Source organism: Schistocerca serialis, chromosome 1 (assembly GCF_023864345.2).
Source record: "Schistocerca serialis cubense isolate TAMUIC-IGC-003099 chromosome 1, iqSchSeri2.2, whole genome shotgun sequence".
Classification (NCBI taxonomy): Eukaryota; Metazoa; Arthropoda; class Insecta; order Orthoptera; family Acrididae; genus Schistocerca; species Schistocerca serialis.
The window spans coordinates 18,539,218-18,557,960 of record NC_064638.1 but is presented as its reverse complement, the minus strand read 5'-3'; the positions used below and the strand labels follow the sequence as shown (position 1 = coordinate 18,557,960).

The 18,743-nt window shown below is 41.3% G+C and overlaps 1 protein-coding gene and 1 non-coding gene across 3 annotated transcripts in view; one reads left to right on the top strand and one right to left on the bottom strand.

Annotated features, from left to right (window-relative positions):
* Positions 1 to 18,743, bottom strand: part of LOC126460590 (kanadaptin) — a 289,123-nt gene that overhangs the window by 64,004 nt on the left and 206,376 nt on the right. For both annotated transcript variants that reach the window (XM_050095926.1, XM_050095927.1), the window contains exon 6: positions 9,386 to 9,571. In XM_050095926.1, the coding sequence (XP_049951883.1) occupies positions 9,386 to 9,571 (186 nt within the window). The remainder of the gene's footprint in view (positions 1 to 9,385; positions 9,572 to 18,743) is intronic.
* Positions 12,775 to 12,847, top strand: Trnaa-agc (transfer RNA alanine (anticodon AGC)). The gene has a single exon. It is a non-coding gene; the product is annotated as a tRNA-Ala (tRNA).

The following is an 18,743-nucleotide window of genomic DNA, read 5'->3' as shown; positions in this document are numbered from 1 at the left end:
AGATTAGATGGGTAGGTCACATAACTAATGAGGAGGTATTGAACAGAATTGGAGAGAAGAGGAGTTTGTGGCACAACTTGACTAGAAGAAGGGACCGGTTGGTAGGACATGTTGTGAGGCATGAAGGGATCACCAATTTAGTACTGGAGGGCAGCGTGGAGGGTAAAAATCGTAGAGGGAGACCAAGAGATGAATACACTAAGCAGATTCAGAAGGATGTAAGCTGCAGTAGGTACTGGGAGATGAAGAGGGTTGCACAGGATATAGTAGCATGGAGAGCTGCATCAAACCAGTCTCAGGACTGAAGACCACAACAACAACAATTTTTCTATTGTAGATGTGGGATGTGGTGCATCTGGCGTTGGGCCCAGTGCCTTAACATGAAATTGATTCCTTGTGCTCTAGAGTTTTCAGACCTATTTGCCCAGGGTTAAGTTGTCCTAACAATTCACTGCACACGCCCTCACCTTTTTAGGGTGGGGCTAGTGCAAGCAGCTTTATGATTCCAGATTAAGACAGAGATGGATTGCTTAACATCACGGAGAGTGATCAGATCGACTTCCTCAAGTGAAAGAGCTGTACCCTTAGTGATCATAAATATTCCGACTGGTCAGCTTTGGCTGTGTATGTCTCTTCAAGGTCACTGTTACTGCACAGGCAGTAATATACATTTACCCCCTGCCTCGACTGAAGGAGTTCCTCTCAGATTTGGCTTGGAGGGCGGGGGGGGGGGGGGGGGGGGGGGTGAGGGGGGGAGAATTCTTTTTGAAATTGACTGGACGAAGCCTACCTTCAGATTCCGTTGAACGAGACATCGAAACAGGCACATGTGGTTAATACACCTCTTGGTCTCTTATCAATATTGACAGCTAATGTTTGGAGTCACCACTGCGCCTGCCATCTTAAAAATAGCTGCTCTATTTCCAGCCTTCCACTGTTTATGTGGATTGTGACATTTCCTGGCAGGGTGTGGCCCCTGTGGAACAACATGTTGCTGCCCTCGCAGCTTTGCTCCATACATCCAATCTACCAGAACTTCAGCCATTCCTCGGCATAGTGGCGTACTATAGTAAGTTTATTCACAAGTGGCTACTACCGTCCACCCCTCATACCTTTTGCTTTTCAGAAGTGCTCCTTTTATTAGGTCTGCAGCCTGTGAGCATGCTTCTGTGCATCTTAAAGATAGTCTCTGCTCCACACCGCTCTTTGTAACAGTTAAAACCGGCAAGTGTCTGGTTTTGTCAGGGACACTGTCCCAGTACAGGATGTGAGCAGTTCTGGCCTATCACCATTCGCATAAAAAATACTCAACTCAGTTGGGCAACATTATACTCGGGTGGAAAAAGAAGCACTTGCCTTCGTCTATTCCTTAAAAGTGTCACGTGTTCTTGTACGGTGCAAAGTTTCATTTGATTACTGACCATAAGCCCTCGGTTTTTACCGTTCGGCCCACTGGTGTCGTTGCTGGACAAAGCCACTAAGTGTCCTCTGCTCTTGTCCCAGTACTATCACGAAATACATTTTTGTGCCACCTTGCAAGAAGCGAATGCGGATGCTTTGCCCATCTCCCTGTGGGCCGTGACCTCTTGTACGACAAGAAGGAACTGCTTTGTTTTCAACTGCGAATGGAGTTGAGGCATACCGTGGATGGCTTCCGTACCACCAGTTCCCACAGTGCCTCAGCTGTGGTGACGGATCCGGTGTTGCGGCACGCCGTACACGTGATACGACACGGATGGCCTTACCGTCCGTCGGGCCGGGCATCCAACCCACTTCAGCATTTTTATGTGTTGAACCCTTGCCTCTCTCTCTCGAATGGCATTATACTCCTGTTGATAGAAGAGTTTACTTCCTACATCGTGGTTCCGGTGGCACTGTAGCTGGAAGTCCTCTACTTATTACATCAGGGTCACTGGGGGATCCCTCACAGGGTGTGTACGTGGACAAGAAAAAAAAATTCCCGGATTTCACAGTTAAAAACACAATTTCTCCCGGATGAAATTACGTATAAAGCGGGTGAAAATACATCCGTGTTAAGTAACAGTATACTTTCCCTCGGAGCTGTAAAACCTATCAGTCCTTTGAATCGTAAAGGTCTTATACCGGTGGAGGACGTCCCAGCACTTTAGGAAACGAAATCTAGGAAAAACAATGCGTTTGGAAAGTCGTTTGATGTGAGACAATATGCACAGAGTTTATTTTCGTATTGCGAAAGTATATACACAAATTACAGTACGGTAGCTTCCGAAACTCTAAAATAGAGATTGTGTTGAGCGATGCATTTTTGTCAGCCAGTCATAGCTCATGTCACGTGATCTCACTAGCGAATGACGGCAGTTATCCAGAGCACGAGGCCTAAGAGAAAGACAGGCCGCGGCGCATACATTACGAAGGTAGGCCGAACTTGCTCAACTCGGCAAAGTGCGTTTCTACAAAAGTAACGCATCTCAAGCCACTATTCGTAATATTTTCTGGTGATCTGTTAGAAATGTAAACAATTGTGACGTCACGCACATCGAATGCACGTTAGTTGTTACGGACGTACTGCATAATCTTCGACCTAAAGCGTTTGACACTTTTCGGTGTCGGCACTCTGGTCTGTGCATTGTGTAAATTACCCATTTTCTAGGCAACTAAACTTTTATTTTGGTGTTATTCTCTGATTATGTTTCATTGCTGCAGTATTATTCAGCAGTAGTGGATTAAAGTTCTTTGTCAGCGTATCAGATCTTATACGTCAAACCTACAAAACTTTAACTGAAATCAAAAACAATGAAAAATCCCGGAATTCTAAAAAATTCCCGGGTTTTCCCTGGATGAAAAAATTCCCGGGTTTTTCCCGGATGTCCCGGGCCGTATACACCCTGTCTCACACAAAACTGTCGGTGTACCACCACGTGGTGAGCATCGATAAGGAAGTGGAACACTCTGTCCCGGCCTGCTGCAAGTGTTTGATTCAGTAGATGGTGCTGTGCACTGTTTTTTTGCCAAAGTCGGTCCCTACACAGCCTCGAAAAAAGGTCCACATTGATTTTGCCTTTTTTTTTTTTTTTTTTTTTTTTTTTTTTTTTTTTTTTTTTTTTTTTTTTTTTGTGGGGGGAGGGGGTGGGGTGGGGCAACTGATGATTTGTCTCATTTTCCTCGTGTCATTTGTTTTCTGCCTGCGACAGCAGAGCAGACAGAACTGTCAAGGCCCTGTCAAAGGTATTCTCCAGAGAAGGCTTGTCTTGCACCCCGGTTTTAGTTTGTTACGCAATATTTCAAGGACTTTTGTATATGCAAGTGTTCACCTTTTCACAGCGCGTTCCTTCCACCTGCAGTCGAACGACGAGGCACGACGCCTCGTCCGAGCGTTTAAGACATAGAACGTGGCCGTCAGCCACAGACACTGCTCAGTTTCTTGCTGCTGGGCAGGCACACCCTAGCGGTGTCACTTTTGTTGATGTTATTGGGAAGGCAAAGAGTATGTGTTGCACAAACAAAATAGCTAACTCACTGGATAACATTAAAACCATATGGTCAGTTGTGAAGGAACTTTCTGGTCAGCAGCACAAGGTCGGCTATATGAAGTCAGTTCATAGCACAAATATTTCTGATGTTTAAAGCTTTCCCGGCATACTGATTGTTCCATAAAAACACGGGAGAACTGCTGGATATCAGTAACTTCCTGCCACGATATTTCGGCGCCGAGTCTTCTGGCCATCTTCAGGTGAATGCCACTGGCGGGAAGTTACTGATATCCGGCAGTTCTCCCGTGATTTTATGGAACAATCAGTATGCCGGGAAAGCCTTAAACATCACATCAAGCAACTCTACGAGGAGGAAGTGATGGAATGTATTCGAAGATTTGGCAAGTCACGTGAAAGAAGAGCGAGGCTGCTGAGCTCGTTGATATTCTTATTAAGTTGCAGAGACAAGGGCATTATTCCAACGTTTGCCAAACTTGTGCATTTCATAAATACCACTGCTGCAAACAACATCAAACGTAAAGCAAGCATGACTTTGGTGAGAGAAAGGATTCGTTTTACTCGGCGTGAATTGGATTCTGTATCAAAGGACATGTTCCACATACATTTGGAATTGGCAGCAAGACTATCTTCTCTGTCGTGGGACTGGGTGGATGGTGTGACATGGGCTAAAGCAAACTGGAGCCATAATAAAACTGTGACGAGACAAACTGCCAAGATTGACAGACTTTCTAAGAAGATGCAGCAGGAAGTTCCAACTCGACGATCTGTTGTTAATTTGACAGAGAAAATTTTAGATGACGCGACTGTGTCTCTGCTAGCAAAAGGACTGAATTTTGCTCCCACACCTGTTTCACCGCCACTAGTGGATTTCATCAGTGCCATCGAAGAAGCTGTACGCCGTCTTGATACAGATGAAGCGGAGGAAGTTCGTCAAGAGTCTTGCCGTGTATTGACCAGGGGTGCACCAATGAAGAATAACATCTCGCCCATGGAGAGGATAGCCCTCCGTAACTTACGAGCAGATGTGGATACAGTAGTCTTAAAATCTGACAAAGGAAACGCTACTGTCCTCATACCAAGGGATGACTATATTAATAAGATCAATGTTATATTATGTGATTCAACGTATCACAAAATCGATAAGGATCCCACGAGCCGAGTAGTGCGAAAAACAGCAGAACTTTTATCAAATAGTTCTCTACCGAAGGAGGTCATCAAGAGACTGAAACCAAACAGTTCAGTTCCACCTAGGCTATATGGACTGCCTAAGATCCACAAGGAAAATGTGCCATTACGTCCAATTGTGAGTAACATTGGAGCAGCCACCTACGACCTAGCAAAATTCTTGGCATCTTTGCTCAAACCAATGATAGGCAAGTGTGCACATCACATAAAGAATTCTGGTGATTTTATCAGTTGACTTCAGTCACTACAACTGGAAAGTAGTGATTTATTGGTCAGTTTTGATGTGGTTTCACTGTTCACAAAGGTGCCTCTGGTGGATTCACTACAGCTCATTGGCAATATGTTTGGTGCAGACATTACAGCGTTGTTTGAGCACACTCTCTCCTCTACATATTTTATATTTAACAACAAATTTTACGAACTATCTGATGGTGTCGCCATGGGGAGTCCTTTGTCTCCCCTGTTGGCCAATCTTTATATGGAGGATTTTGAGGAGAGAGCACTCGACTCTGCCACTTTTAAACCGATAGTATTTTGGCGGTACGTTGACGACACTTTTATAGTGCGGCCTCATGGTCTGGACCGTCTCCAAGAATTTTTACGTCACATGAACTCCATACATGAAAACATAAAGTTCACCATGGAGATAGAGAGAGATGGTTGTCTGCCATTTTTAGACGTCTTGGTGCGACGGAAGAGTGACGGCACACTTGGTCACTCGGTGTACAGAAAGCCCACTCATACAGACCTGTATCTACAAGCTACTAGTTGCCACCATCCAGCACAAACAATGGGCGTTCTCAAAACCTTGGTCCAGCGTGCCCATACTATCTCTGACGCCGACAGTCTTCAAGCGGAACTGGAACACCTGCAAAAAGTATTTTTGAAGAATGGCTTTTCACCTAGGCAAGTGAACAGAGTGATGAAGACCTACAAACGACGGAACAAGGAAGAGGAAGAGGCCTTCAGGTCGACTGTTTATCTAGCATTTATTGGGAATATTTCTTCGCAGATAGGCAGAATATTGAGAAAGTATCAAGTGAGAGTCATCTTTCGCCCTCCTTCCAAAATTTCATCACTGGTGGGATCCGTTAAAGATGACCTGGGCCTGCGTAAACCAGGTGTTTACAAAATTCCGTGTGAATGCGGCAAATCATATATAGGGCAAACGACACGAACTGTGCAGGAACGCATTGTGGAACACCAACGGCATACTCGCCTTCTCCAACCCACCAAGTCCGCAATCGCCGAACATTGTATTTCCACAGACCATTCCATGAATTACAATGACACAAAAATTTTGGCCCATACATCAAACTTTTGGAGCTCGATTATCAATGAATCTGTGGAAATAAGATTGTCTGACAACGAGACTCTCATCAATTGAGATAGCGGTTATCAGCTGAACTCTGCTTGGAATCCTGTTATAGAGAAACTTCGTAATTGACGTAGTTATCTGCATAAAGATGGAAATCGACCTGACACCGATACGCCAGGCTTTCACAGTGGAGGGCGCGAGGCGCAGCGAACGGAGCCGTTATGAACGCGCACGCTGAGCAGCGCATGCGCAATGTTACCTCAGAAGGCTTCAAATAGCGGAGCTCACCACGTACTCGCCAGTACTACTACAGTGGCATTCACCTGAAGATGGCCAGAAGACTCTGCGCCGAAATATCGTGGCAGGAAGTTACTGATATCCGGCAGTTCTCCCGTGTTTTTATGGAACAAATATTTCTGTTAGTGATAAGTCAGATATGTGTACAGTATTTAACAATCACTTTCTGAGCACTGCCGGTGAATTAAATATAAACTTAGTTTCTACAGGGAATCATATAACTCCCTCGGGAAATGCCTTTCCGAGATTGATGTCTGAAATACTCCTCTGTGATATTGACATGGGGGAGATTGAGTCAGTAATTAAATAACTGAAGACTAAGGATCTCATAGATATGATGGAGTGCCTTGCAGAATATTAAAGTACTGTGCTGCACATGTTAGCCCTGTATATAGCCATATTTGCAATTTTTCCTTTCGGAATGGTCAGTTTCCCGAACGATTAAAGTACTCGGTAGTAAAGCTGCTCTATAAAAAGGGAGAAAGGGATAACGTAGACAATTTCAGACCTATTTCTATGCCATCAGTGTTTGCTAAAGTTATTGAGAATGCTGTGTATGTAAGGATAATTGATCATTTTACATCACACGATTTGCTATCAAATGTACAGTTCTGCTTTAGAAGTCATTTAATAACTGAAAATGCTATATTCTCTTTTCTATGTGAGGTACTGGATGGGTTAAACAAAAGGTTTCAAACACTAGGCATCTTTTTTTTTGATTTTACTAAGGCATTTGACTGTGTTGATCACAAAATATTGCTCCAGAAGTTGGACCATTATGGAATACGGGGAGTAGCTCACAATTGATTCACCTCTTACCTTAACAACAGATAGCAATATGTCATTATCCACAGTGTTGAGAATGGCTATGATGTGGAGCCTGAGTGGAAGCATTGTCAAATGGGAGGTGCCCCAGGAATCATTGCTGGGGCCACTCCTGTTCCATATTTATATAAATGATATGCCCTCTAGTATTATAGGTGATTCTAAAATATTTCTAGTTGCTGATGACACTAGCTTGGTAGTAAAGGACGTTCTGTGCAACATTGGCACTGTTTCAAATAGTGGATTTCATGACACAAGTTCATGGCTTGTAAAAAATAAACTAATGCTAAGTCACAGTAAGACTCAATTTTTACAGTTTCTAAGACACAATTCAAAAAAACCCAAGTATTAATTTCACAGAATGGGCATACGATTAGTGAAACTGAACAGTTCAAATTTCTAGGTGTTCAGATAGACAGTAAATTGTCATGGAAAACCCATGTTCAGGATCTCATTCAGAGACTTAATGCTGCCATTTTTACTATTCAAACAGTATCTGAAGTAAGTGATAGTTGGACACAAAAAGTAGTCAACTTTGCTAATTTTAGTTGCTTGTGACCTGTGGTATTGTACTTTGGGATAATTTTTCCCATTCTCAAAGGATATTTTTGGGTCAGAAACAGGTGGTTTGTGCAATATCTGGTGCAAGTTTGTGAACCTATTGTCGAGCACTGTTCATTAGTCTGGGTATTCTGACATTGGCTTCACAATATATATATTCCTTACTGTCACTTCCTGTTAACAATATTAGCTTACTCCCAGGAAGAAGCAGCTTTCGCTCACTTAATACCCGGCAGAAATCAAACCTGCATTTGGGTCGGACTTCCTTAACTTTTGTGCAGAAAGGTGTGCACTATACTGCTGCATCCATTTGCAATAAGCTAGCACAAGAATTCAAAAATCTTAGCAGTAATCCACGCACTTTCAAATTGAAACTGAAGAATTTCCTCACGGGTTGCTCCTTCTACTCTGCCGAGCAGTTCCTTGAAAAATTAAGCTGATTCCTGTGTTATATTGTTGACTGTGTTTACATAAACTTATGGCTCGTCTTTTTTTGGGTTCATAAACATTTTATTGTATCTGTTATTACTTTTATGTTCTAATTTCACGTACTGACAAGTTCCGTGACCTCTCAGATTTGCTCCAACGGAACTAGATGTGTAAAATAAATATATAAATAAGTAAACCCAGCATATCAGTCTGGGCCAGGCTGTTAGGATGGTACTGTCACTGGATTCAGTCTGCAGTCCACAGCCAATGCAACCTTCACAGTTCGCACAGGAGATCGATTTGTGGTATGCTGCCAGAACCGGTTGCTTCTGGGATGGACACGGGGGATCTCTCTTTGGGCTGTGGGCCCAACTCCTTGTCATACATCTGCCCTGGCCACTCCGGGAACAAGTGGGCCCAATTGTGCCTGTTTACCCCAGCAGTCAGGGCTCTGTCAGAAATGACTGTATGTTCACCCCCTGCAGTTGGGATCAGTGCCAACACCTTCCCCTAAGCCGAGTCAGAGACTCCCCTCTCCAGTTTGCTGTTGTCGGTGCCCGCACTGGTGCTCCTCACCACAGACTCTCGACATCCACACAGCTCTGCAAGCCCTGCGCAGGTCCTGCCCACCGGTCACCTCGGTGTGCCTCCAGTCACAGCATCACGGACCGTGACACGCACGCGTGCGAGGAGGAGTGTAGTAACCTGCCCGTTACTACACCTGTCACCCGCAGCAGATGTATGTCGGGCTCCTACAGCAGGAGTAGTGGGCGCAGACGTTTAAACAGCACAATCTACTACCTGAGGCAGCTGTCAGGGGTAGCCCGGTCAATGCCTGCCATCAGCAGGACTGCCGTGCTCACGTGGCGATACACTGGCGACGCCTGGTGTGGAAAGTACCTTTACGAGGGCAACGCACGGGCCTCCGGTCCCTCAGTTGTTAAATGTGCTCGAGTTGTGTAAACTACTTTCACTGTATTCTCGTCAATGTCACTAGTAGGCTTGCTGTTGTGTCTTTACCTCTACTGGAAGAAGGTTTGATAATACCAGAGCATTAAGGAATAACAGATTGAGAGCATACGAGGTAGTGTGCTTCTCTGTCTACACACAGATACACAGGTGAACAAAGTATTCCACTTACACATTAACACACAAACAAATACAACATACTGAGCTTCCAAAAGATCCATGAAAATGAAATGTGATCTTTCAAATAGAATTAAAGAGAACATTGTGCTACAATACTAATAAGCATAAAGAAAATAATTATGAAGTGTGAAAATGTACTCCAGGAACATACTTTCAAATTGGACACAGCTTTTTTATCAACAATGCCAGATGACAACTGTGTCATGTATGCATCCAGAGCATCTTCATCATCATCATCCATGGAATCACCACTATTATGAGAAAGTTTCTGTGCTGCTATGATGTACTGTTTTTCCGTTTCTTTTATCTGTTGCTGAACTTCATTGTACTTCTTGAGCTGAAAAACAAGAACATACAATGAAATCATCACAGTTGTAAGTGAGATCTTGTTGCTCAATGTATCACAAAGTGTAACATTGTGGTAATATTGAGACCATATTACAAGCTGAATTATGGCTGAACAACATAATTTCAACCAAACAAATTGTCTGCAGTTTTTATTTTGGCATCTCATGCTATTCAAAATGTGTAAAGTAAAAACACCAACAAACCTAAAATAAATACAGTTGAACAATGTGATCCTTCCACCGTCACAATTAGGGTTACAATATGTCGAAGAAATTTTTAATTCTAGTCGTATTATGTAGTAGGTGCCACACTCTTAACCATCAACTACTTTCAAATAGTCCACAGCTCAAGCCCAGCATTGCTGCCTTTATTACCTGGGGTGAGAGGGTTTGATTCCTGACCAAGTCAGAGATTACCTTCACACAGGAACTGGGTGTCGCGTGTTGCACTCATCATTTCATCACATCTTCATTGACATATAAGTTGCCAAAGTGGCAGCAAAGAAAAAGACTAGCACTAGGCAGCCAAACTATACCAGCTGTAGTCTCCTGGCCAATAATGCCACAAGATGATTCAATTTTTACTTTATAACCACATATTAAGAGAAAAAATTTCAAATTCTGCCAATACTTCACAACTACAATATTATATTTCATAACTAAAGATTGCACAACTATAACACAACAAAAATTTAGTAACTCCTAATCATTTCTGTATTGTCATGCATCTGGTCTGTGGACATCTATGGAGAAACAATGTTTGAATTATGGTTTCAAAGGGATGTGACATCGATAATACAGGCTATTTCAAAGTGAATATAGGGGTTTTAAGGCTACAATGTACTCATTTTGAAACATACTGCACACCTGGGTTTACACAAACGTACCATACTGGTAAATCAAAAACATGTGGAAAATGATGTTTTACATCAAGTTCACACCTTACATAATTAATCTATCCACCAAAAGTGAAACTGATGTGAACAGCACAACAGCAAACCATTTTTCTTTTACTGAGATGGACAGCGCCACTGAGGAATAACAAACTTACTTTCAAACTAGTATTGTCTCAATTAACAACAAAATTATTGTCACAGAGTGATTGAATGTGGTTCATTTCATGTCACAGTACTATAATGCCAGATAGAATGTACTACAATTTTGAAGAATGTTACTTTATATTTGAGAAGATTCTAGAAAGTTCCAGAATGTTATAGAATTTTTCAGAAGGCCCAAGAATGTTCCATAACAGTGGCATGGATAGAATACGGCCTAGCTCAGAAATGTATGGCCCAGAACATTCTACAATGTTCCAGGATGTACCATTATCCTGTTCCCATTCTGAAGTGTATGTATACGTGATAAGGAGATTTTGCCAAACGTGAATCAAAAAGAAGGAAACATAAAGGACGCTGAAGAAATTAAACAGAGGAGAAGCACGTTTAGCTTCACGCCAGAAGAGACTCTGTAGAATCAGAGAAAATTTAACAGGGGAGCAATGCAATGAAATTAAAGAAGAGGATCAGGTGCGACAGTTCACAAGTAGACGGAAAGAAACTGTTGAACAAACAACATTACAAAACAAACTAAGTACAGTTACAATGAGTGAAGTTTATGAAACACAATGACCACAAGCACATGAACAAAACATTAGTGTAAAGAAGTGCAAAGTAGAAGAAGTAGGGATTACAGTTTGACAGGTGAAGCGTTCTGTTATGATCTCACTAAAAAGAACAATCAACACAAACATGTCAATGCAAAATGTATCATCTCTGTGTTTTACTTCTACAGCACCAAGAAATTCAGTTGGATAACAGAGGATTTTACATGAGTACAATCAGTTTGGCCACATATTCACAACAGCACAGGATCAAATGGAGTCCAATGAATATAAAGTTATGACTCAAGCCAACAAAAGACAAGTTGGAGAACAACAACACTGAATCAATGCACCCCAAGTCAATGAAATTCCCATTGTGGCTGCAGACAATTAGTACAAAAAGATGTGACATAATTATTCAGTGGTGAAAGATTACAATGTACCACAGAAACACACTGTTCTATGATGCACTTCTGTATCTGTTAGTTGCCACTTCAATTTGACACAAGTGAACCCACATACAAGTGCAGACACACAAACAGACAATAAACTCTAAAGGAATTTTATGCATACTGCATAATGATAAAAGACAATGATGGATATAACTATGTTACCTTCCCCCAAATTATTTCAACAGCTTTCAGTTGACATGTATGGCAGAATAAATTATATTCATATAACAGAACCAAAACAAATTGCTTACGGAATAGTACAATCATTTGAGAGATGCGCAACCATGAATGATGGCAATGTTGACGACATTGGAAGACCGATGATTTTACCTTCAACATATGTAGAAAATCCAAAACACAAGCACAAGTACACACAAAATGCTATAACCTACATAGGAAAATGTGGTGCCCTAATTTGTTCACAGTATTCACTTGAAATTCATCACAGATTATGTGATCCACAGACAAGCTTGCATGGAATCTTATGACATAATAGCTGAAGCTTTTCGACTGAAACAAGTGAAATTCATGAATGTCATCAAAAAGTATCACATTTTTAGAACTGCTAGATGCTAGACGAACACAGTCAAATGGCAGAAATGAGGAATACCTCATTCACACAATTTTAATTGGCTACATGAAAAATTCCATCCACATTAAATTTATCAAGTAATTCACGTTGAATTTCAGAATCCAAAAGAGGATACAATTACAATATAACAGTGAAAAACATGATTTTTGAGAAATGTGGAAGGTTAAATATGAATTCACGATGTATGATTAGAGGCAAATGAACAGGAAGATATCCGAGACCACATTTAAATTAGACACAAATGGCAGAAGATTGCTAGCGTAAGCTCAGAAGACAATCTATGGAAAATGGTAGTATCACTTCTAAAGTACTAATGCGAGGTAACTGAGAGACAGAAGTAGTAATGGTGCCATATAATCCACTTCTCTCAAAGATCATCTATGGTACAGGACTTTCCCATTATGTCCAATGCTGGGGGTGCTATTCCAATGTCGGAGAGCCCTGGCAGTAGTGACAATGTAAGGAAAAATAAGCAGAAGATATGAATTGAAGTTTTTGTTGGGGAGGGCACGCAACTTGGGTAGTTCGTGCAGCAATGTTGACCGTCATGCTGTGGTGATGTAATGGTTAGCATTTCTGCCTAGCAAGCAAGAAGACCCGGGTTTGAGTCCCAGCCACAGCAAAAATTTTAATTCGTTTCTTCTGCTTCGATCATTATTGTTAGTAGGTGAAGTTTATCCGAAATTGCGCAAATTCAAATTGGTTATTTGAAAGAGCCATTTTAGCAGCAAGAAATGTAGTAGTTTATAACACAATAAACCTTTCTGCGCTACCACATGGCAGTAAGCATGAGAGGGTTGCCATACGAATCCACAAACTAAGAGAGAGAGTCGAGTAGGAATTAATTCAGTTAGATGACAGATTCGGAACCCTTAGTACTGAACATCCCGCTGGAGTACTCATAATCACAATGTCAGTAACAAAATTTCTGAGAGAAAGAAAGTTCATAATAATGATTTCTACGATAGAGGTACTGAAATATGGAAACATATTTCGGTTGCTGTCATTCTGGGAGAAGGTGATAATTTATCCAGAAAGGTGGTAACCATTAAAAATTACTAAAGTTTTAAACATATGAATTAATAGAGGGAAACATTCCACGTGGGAAAAATATATCTAAAAACAAAGATGATATTATCCTAGCTTTCGGAACTTTGTTCCTTCGTCAGGGAGGAGAGAGGGGAAAAAAGGGGTAGAAGAGAAAGTGGATTCAGTTACTCACAACCCAGGTTATGAGGCAACTGGGGAAAGGAAAACAGGGAGAGTAGCAAAGATGGAGGCAAGGGTGTCAGAGGGAAGCCAAAGCGTTCTAGGAAGTGGTTTGTGTCTTTGATGTAGGATGGGAGTCTGCGGGTGATAGGTTGAAGGTGTTGGTCTACCAGAGCTAAGATATGTTCTGTTGGGATGGCCAGGATGGTTCTCTTTGTGGATTTTGGGTAATAGGTAGAAGGTAGGGGTACGTGGCTCAGGTGGCGTGAGTAGGTCTATGGAAGCCGTTGTGAGGCCTTGTGAGGGACATTGAATTTTTAGGATTTTCTGCAGCTCAGTCTGGATGGAGGGAATGGGGTCCTGGGTACTTTCCTAGAACACCTCAAATCTATTCCCACTCCCCTCCCACCTGAAACCTTTCTTGTCACCATAGATGCTACATCCCTTTACACAAACACCACACATACCCATGGTCTCTCTGCCCATGAACACTACCTCTCCCAACGCCCACCTAAAGATCTTCCAAAAACAACCTCGTTCCTTATCACACTCAACTTCATCCTCCCCCATAATTACTTCACTTTTGACGGCCAGACCTACAAGCAAATCAGGGGAATGGCCATGGGAACCAGGATGGCTCTGTCCTATGCCAACCTCTTCATGGGCCGCATGGAGGAGGTTTTCCTGAAGACCCAACAGTTACTTCCCCTGGCCTGGTATAGGCTTATAGATGATATCTTTGTGATTTGGAGTCATGGAGTAGAAACACTCCTTAATTTCCTCCATAACCACAACTCCTTTTCGAATCTGAATTTCACCTGGTCCTTCTCCAAAACCCAAGCCATGTTCCTGGATGTTGACCTTCATCTTGTTGAAGCTCACATCCACACCTCTGTCCACATCAAACACACAAACAAACAACAGTACCTTCACTTTGATAGCTGCCATCCATTCCACATCAAACACTCCCTTCCCTACAGCCTAGGTATTCGTGGCAAACGTATCTGCTCCAGTGACGAATCCCTCAACAATTACACCAATAACCTGACCAGTGCTTTACTCTCCCGCAACTATCCTGCAGACCTTGTCCACAAACAGGTCTCCCGAGCAATACATTCCTCCCCGTTCAACAACTTTGTTCCTACCGCCAGATCACACAGAAGCATCCCCCTTGTCACCCAATATTATCCTGGCCTCGAATATATCAACAAATTACTCCGCCAGGGATATGACTTTCTCAAGTCAAGCCCTGAAATGAGATCATCCCTTGACAATATTCTCATCATCCCTTGACAATATTCTCCCCACACCACCCAGAGTTGCCTTTCGTTGCCCCCCTAACCTCTGTAACATCCTTGTTAAACCCTACAATATTCCCAGACCACCTTCTCTACCCAGCGGTTCCTACCCCTATAACCGACCCCGCTGCAAAACCTACCCCATGTATCCCCCCACAACCACCTACTCCAGCCCCGCTACTGGTAAAACATACACAATTCAAGGTAGGGTCACATGTGAAACAACACATGTCATTTATCAGCTGACATGCCTGCACTGCACAGCCTTTTACATTGGTATGATGACAACTAAACTGGCTGAGCGCATAAACGGGCACAGACAAACTATCCGCCTAGGAGATGTCCAATACCCAGTAGCAGAGCATGCCCTCCAGCATAATTCTAGGGACCTAGAAACCTGCTACACCGTACATGCCATTTGGCTTCTCCCACCCAACACCGGTCCCTCGGAACTGCGGAGATGGGAACTTGCACTCCAACACATCCTTTCATCCCGCTATCTCCCTGGACTGAACCTATGTTGACCAACCTCACTCCCATTTACTCTTCAGTCTTCTCCACTTTCCCTTTCCTCTTTAGCCATTCAAGCATCTTTTCATCCTACATAGTTGTGGTTATCTTTATACTATATACCTCTTTACTTCTGTATGCATCCTCTTTGGTTTGAAGCTGGCACAGTACTTACAGTAGAATATATTTGGCTTCCCTCTGACACCCATGCCTCCATCTTTGCTACCCTCACTGTTTCCCTTTCCCCAGTTGCTTCATAACCTGGGTTGTGAGTAACTGAATCCACTTTCCCTTCTTTCCCTTTTTTCCCTCTCTCCTCCCTGACGAAGGAACAAAGTTCCGAAAGCTAGGATAAAAATTTTCTGTTCTGTTTTGTGTATCTATCGGCTGTACTGAGCTGAGGTAAGTACTGGCCAGCCACTCTATCTGTTTGTTAGTATTTGTTTCACATCTTTATACGAGATTTTCCATAAATCATTTAGAAACTTTAATTTACGGTATAGTGCTAGAGGGGAAGACCACACTTGTGTGCACATTTTTTATCTGTGTACAGATACGAAACACAAATGCGAGCACAGTATAGCCACAAGGGGCAAAGGAGGGCAGTGTTTTAATGGGGGGGGAAGGAGCCATTTGCACTTTGATGTTGCAAATAGAGGTTGCTGTGCGTGCCAAAGAAGAAGAGGTCAGAACAACAATGGCTGTTGTTCCATAAAAGAATACCAAAAGATGACTGTACAGAATTACTTTCTTAATTACTTACTTCATAACTTTGGGATACTAACGACCTAACTGTCTGCAAGTTTGATTATTAAAAGTTTAAATGTGAATGTGTAACTGATATATTGAAAGTGTTATAGGGATTGTTAAATAAAGAAGGATTCTGAAAAGAAGTTGTAATACGATTTCATAGCTAATAGGTAGCAAACATAATTTTCCTTTACCATGGCACGTTTCTACAAGTGGTGAAGAAGTTCGATACAGCTATGAGTGGCACTGCACAGTAGGATCACAAATTCAAGGAGTGACACGAGTGAAGAAAGAGAAGATTTAAAGGTAAAGGTAATTATGAATATATGACTAAGCGAACACATTCACAGAATTGGTGCCCTAGTTAAGTACTGCCCAGAAGTGAATAGCAATGGTACCATTCCATGTGGCAAACACATAATTAAAGAAATGGCAGCAGATAACATCGCGGTGACACAAAGTATAAATTGTCATCAGAAAGTATCACGTTGCTAAGGATTACTGGCTCAGCGTATAATAAGAGATCTATTTAAGAGATCTAAATGGAAGAGTCAGCAAAAGGTTTTGACATCTACGAGTCCGAATGCTGTTTCTGACGGCAATGATGCAGCACTCCACACTTCGGCGACAGGGAGGTTAACTGTGGCGACGGCTACGGCTACGAGACACCCGATCCAGGCATCGCATCACATCAGGGGCACATGAAGGCATCAGCTTCGCGCTACAGCACAATATACTACTGTCTAAGTGAGCTGTAATGTGGAGCACCTACAGTTGTGTAGTCTCACATTGTGACTAATTTTATCGGCAGTACTACATGGCAGGGGATAACACATTTATTCAAAATAATTAATGTTACTGAGTGTGTAACGTTCGTACTTCAGTATATGCCTATCACTAGGAATATGGATACAAAAATGTCAAGTCAGATTTTAGGTAAGCACAAACAATTCACTCAATTAGATGAATTACCTCACAATATAACAACAATGTCAAATGATGTGACAACACTGAAAACAGATAGTAGAACAGATAAATTGAAACAGCTGGGTAGGCTAGAAGATGCATTTAACAGTATAAAAACACTTAAAACTACAATAGTTAGAATTTCTCAAATTGAGATAATCTTTGTAAACTTACCTAAGGAGTTCGAAACAGAACTGAAGAAACACAGTGATTTGGTTAGAGAGGAGATAGAGCAAAATTTTAATAATAGCAATGATAAGATCAAACAACATACAATTATGAAGGATTTCTAAAATTGTAGCAACCCAAATCTCAGATACACAAAATAGGGTCGAAGTTGTAGAATTAAATAGAAAGCTTATTGAAAAAGCTAATGCTCAAAATATTTTACCTTGTTTGGAGAAGTGTGTACAGGAATTAGAAGAACAGAAACTACAAGAAAAAGTAGACACTACTAGTGGTAATTCAAATTCTATGGATAATATTGTTGATCATCAGACAGAATTTCAAAATGTGGCAAGAGTTAAATAACACTACGCCGGAACTTAGAAATAAGTCGTTTGCATCTAACATTGAGTGAGGAGGCGTTAGAGGAATGACAATTAGGAAATGGATTAAACAGATCTAAACAATTCCATAAATTTGGACCCGAAGGTGATGTACACTGATGCAAATTTCTTAAGGGTAATGTCCCAATCTGTGCCCAAGAAAGTGGATGGCTGCAAAAAAATAAGATTTTGTACTGGTACATATAGTATCTGACACCACAGTATGAGCGAGTCCACTTTGAGGAATTTAAATTGTGGGAGGACTTCCAGGAAAAATGTAAGAGAAAATATGGATGGGCGAGTACGCAAGAGAAATTAACTTTTGAACTATTAAACCCAAATTACTATGATAGCTCATGGGATACATATAAAGAGTACACTGAATGGCATTTAACCAGATCCAAATATTTAAAAGCACTTAATACACATTCTTTGAGTGATTACCATAATATGCACAGATGGAGATACTGTATAGTGGATGGACTAATGTGGATTATTTATTAACGTTCGTTGAAGAGTTAGATACACTAAAAAAAGAAAGAAGTGAAGGTGAATCGTACAGAAAATAACATCGGCTTATCATTACATATTATGCAGTTAGTTGCTACAACTCAAATAGTAAGCAACAAAGAACCAACAGAAGATATTGATGTGTGAATCACACAAATAGTGTTTAAAGCTAACAAATCACATCTGTTTACGAAGTAGCAAAAAAAAAGATTTGTATTATACTTTATAAGTGTATGTATCTTGAAATGTCAGGAGTATTATATTTGAAGTTTTAAGATAAAACGTCATGAACCATTCTTTTGTAAGTCAAACCCGGTTCCACTAAGTTTAAGATCAGCTGTGAACAAAGAAATAAGTAATAAGAAAATAGGTAATACAAAGGAGTCTAAGCATATATAATAAACCTTTACTACTAGTAAAGAAAGCCACAGGAGTTATGCACATACTTTTAGAAGCTCATACGTATTGATGACGTGCTAGCTAAGTTTAAGGAAGGAATGTACTTCAGATTGACAGATTTGATGGCTTTTCTCATTGATAGTACATCTTATCAATGAAAAGTATTACCTTTTGGTTTAAACATATGGGTCCCTGTGTTCATAAAAGCATGACATGTAGTTCTGGGAAAGGAATTATTAGAAGAATTAATTATACGTGTAGATGATATATTACTAGTATCCAATACTTGATAAGAACACTGTATGTTATCAATTAAAATGTTAGATAA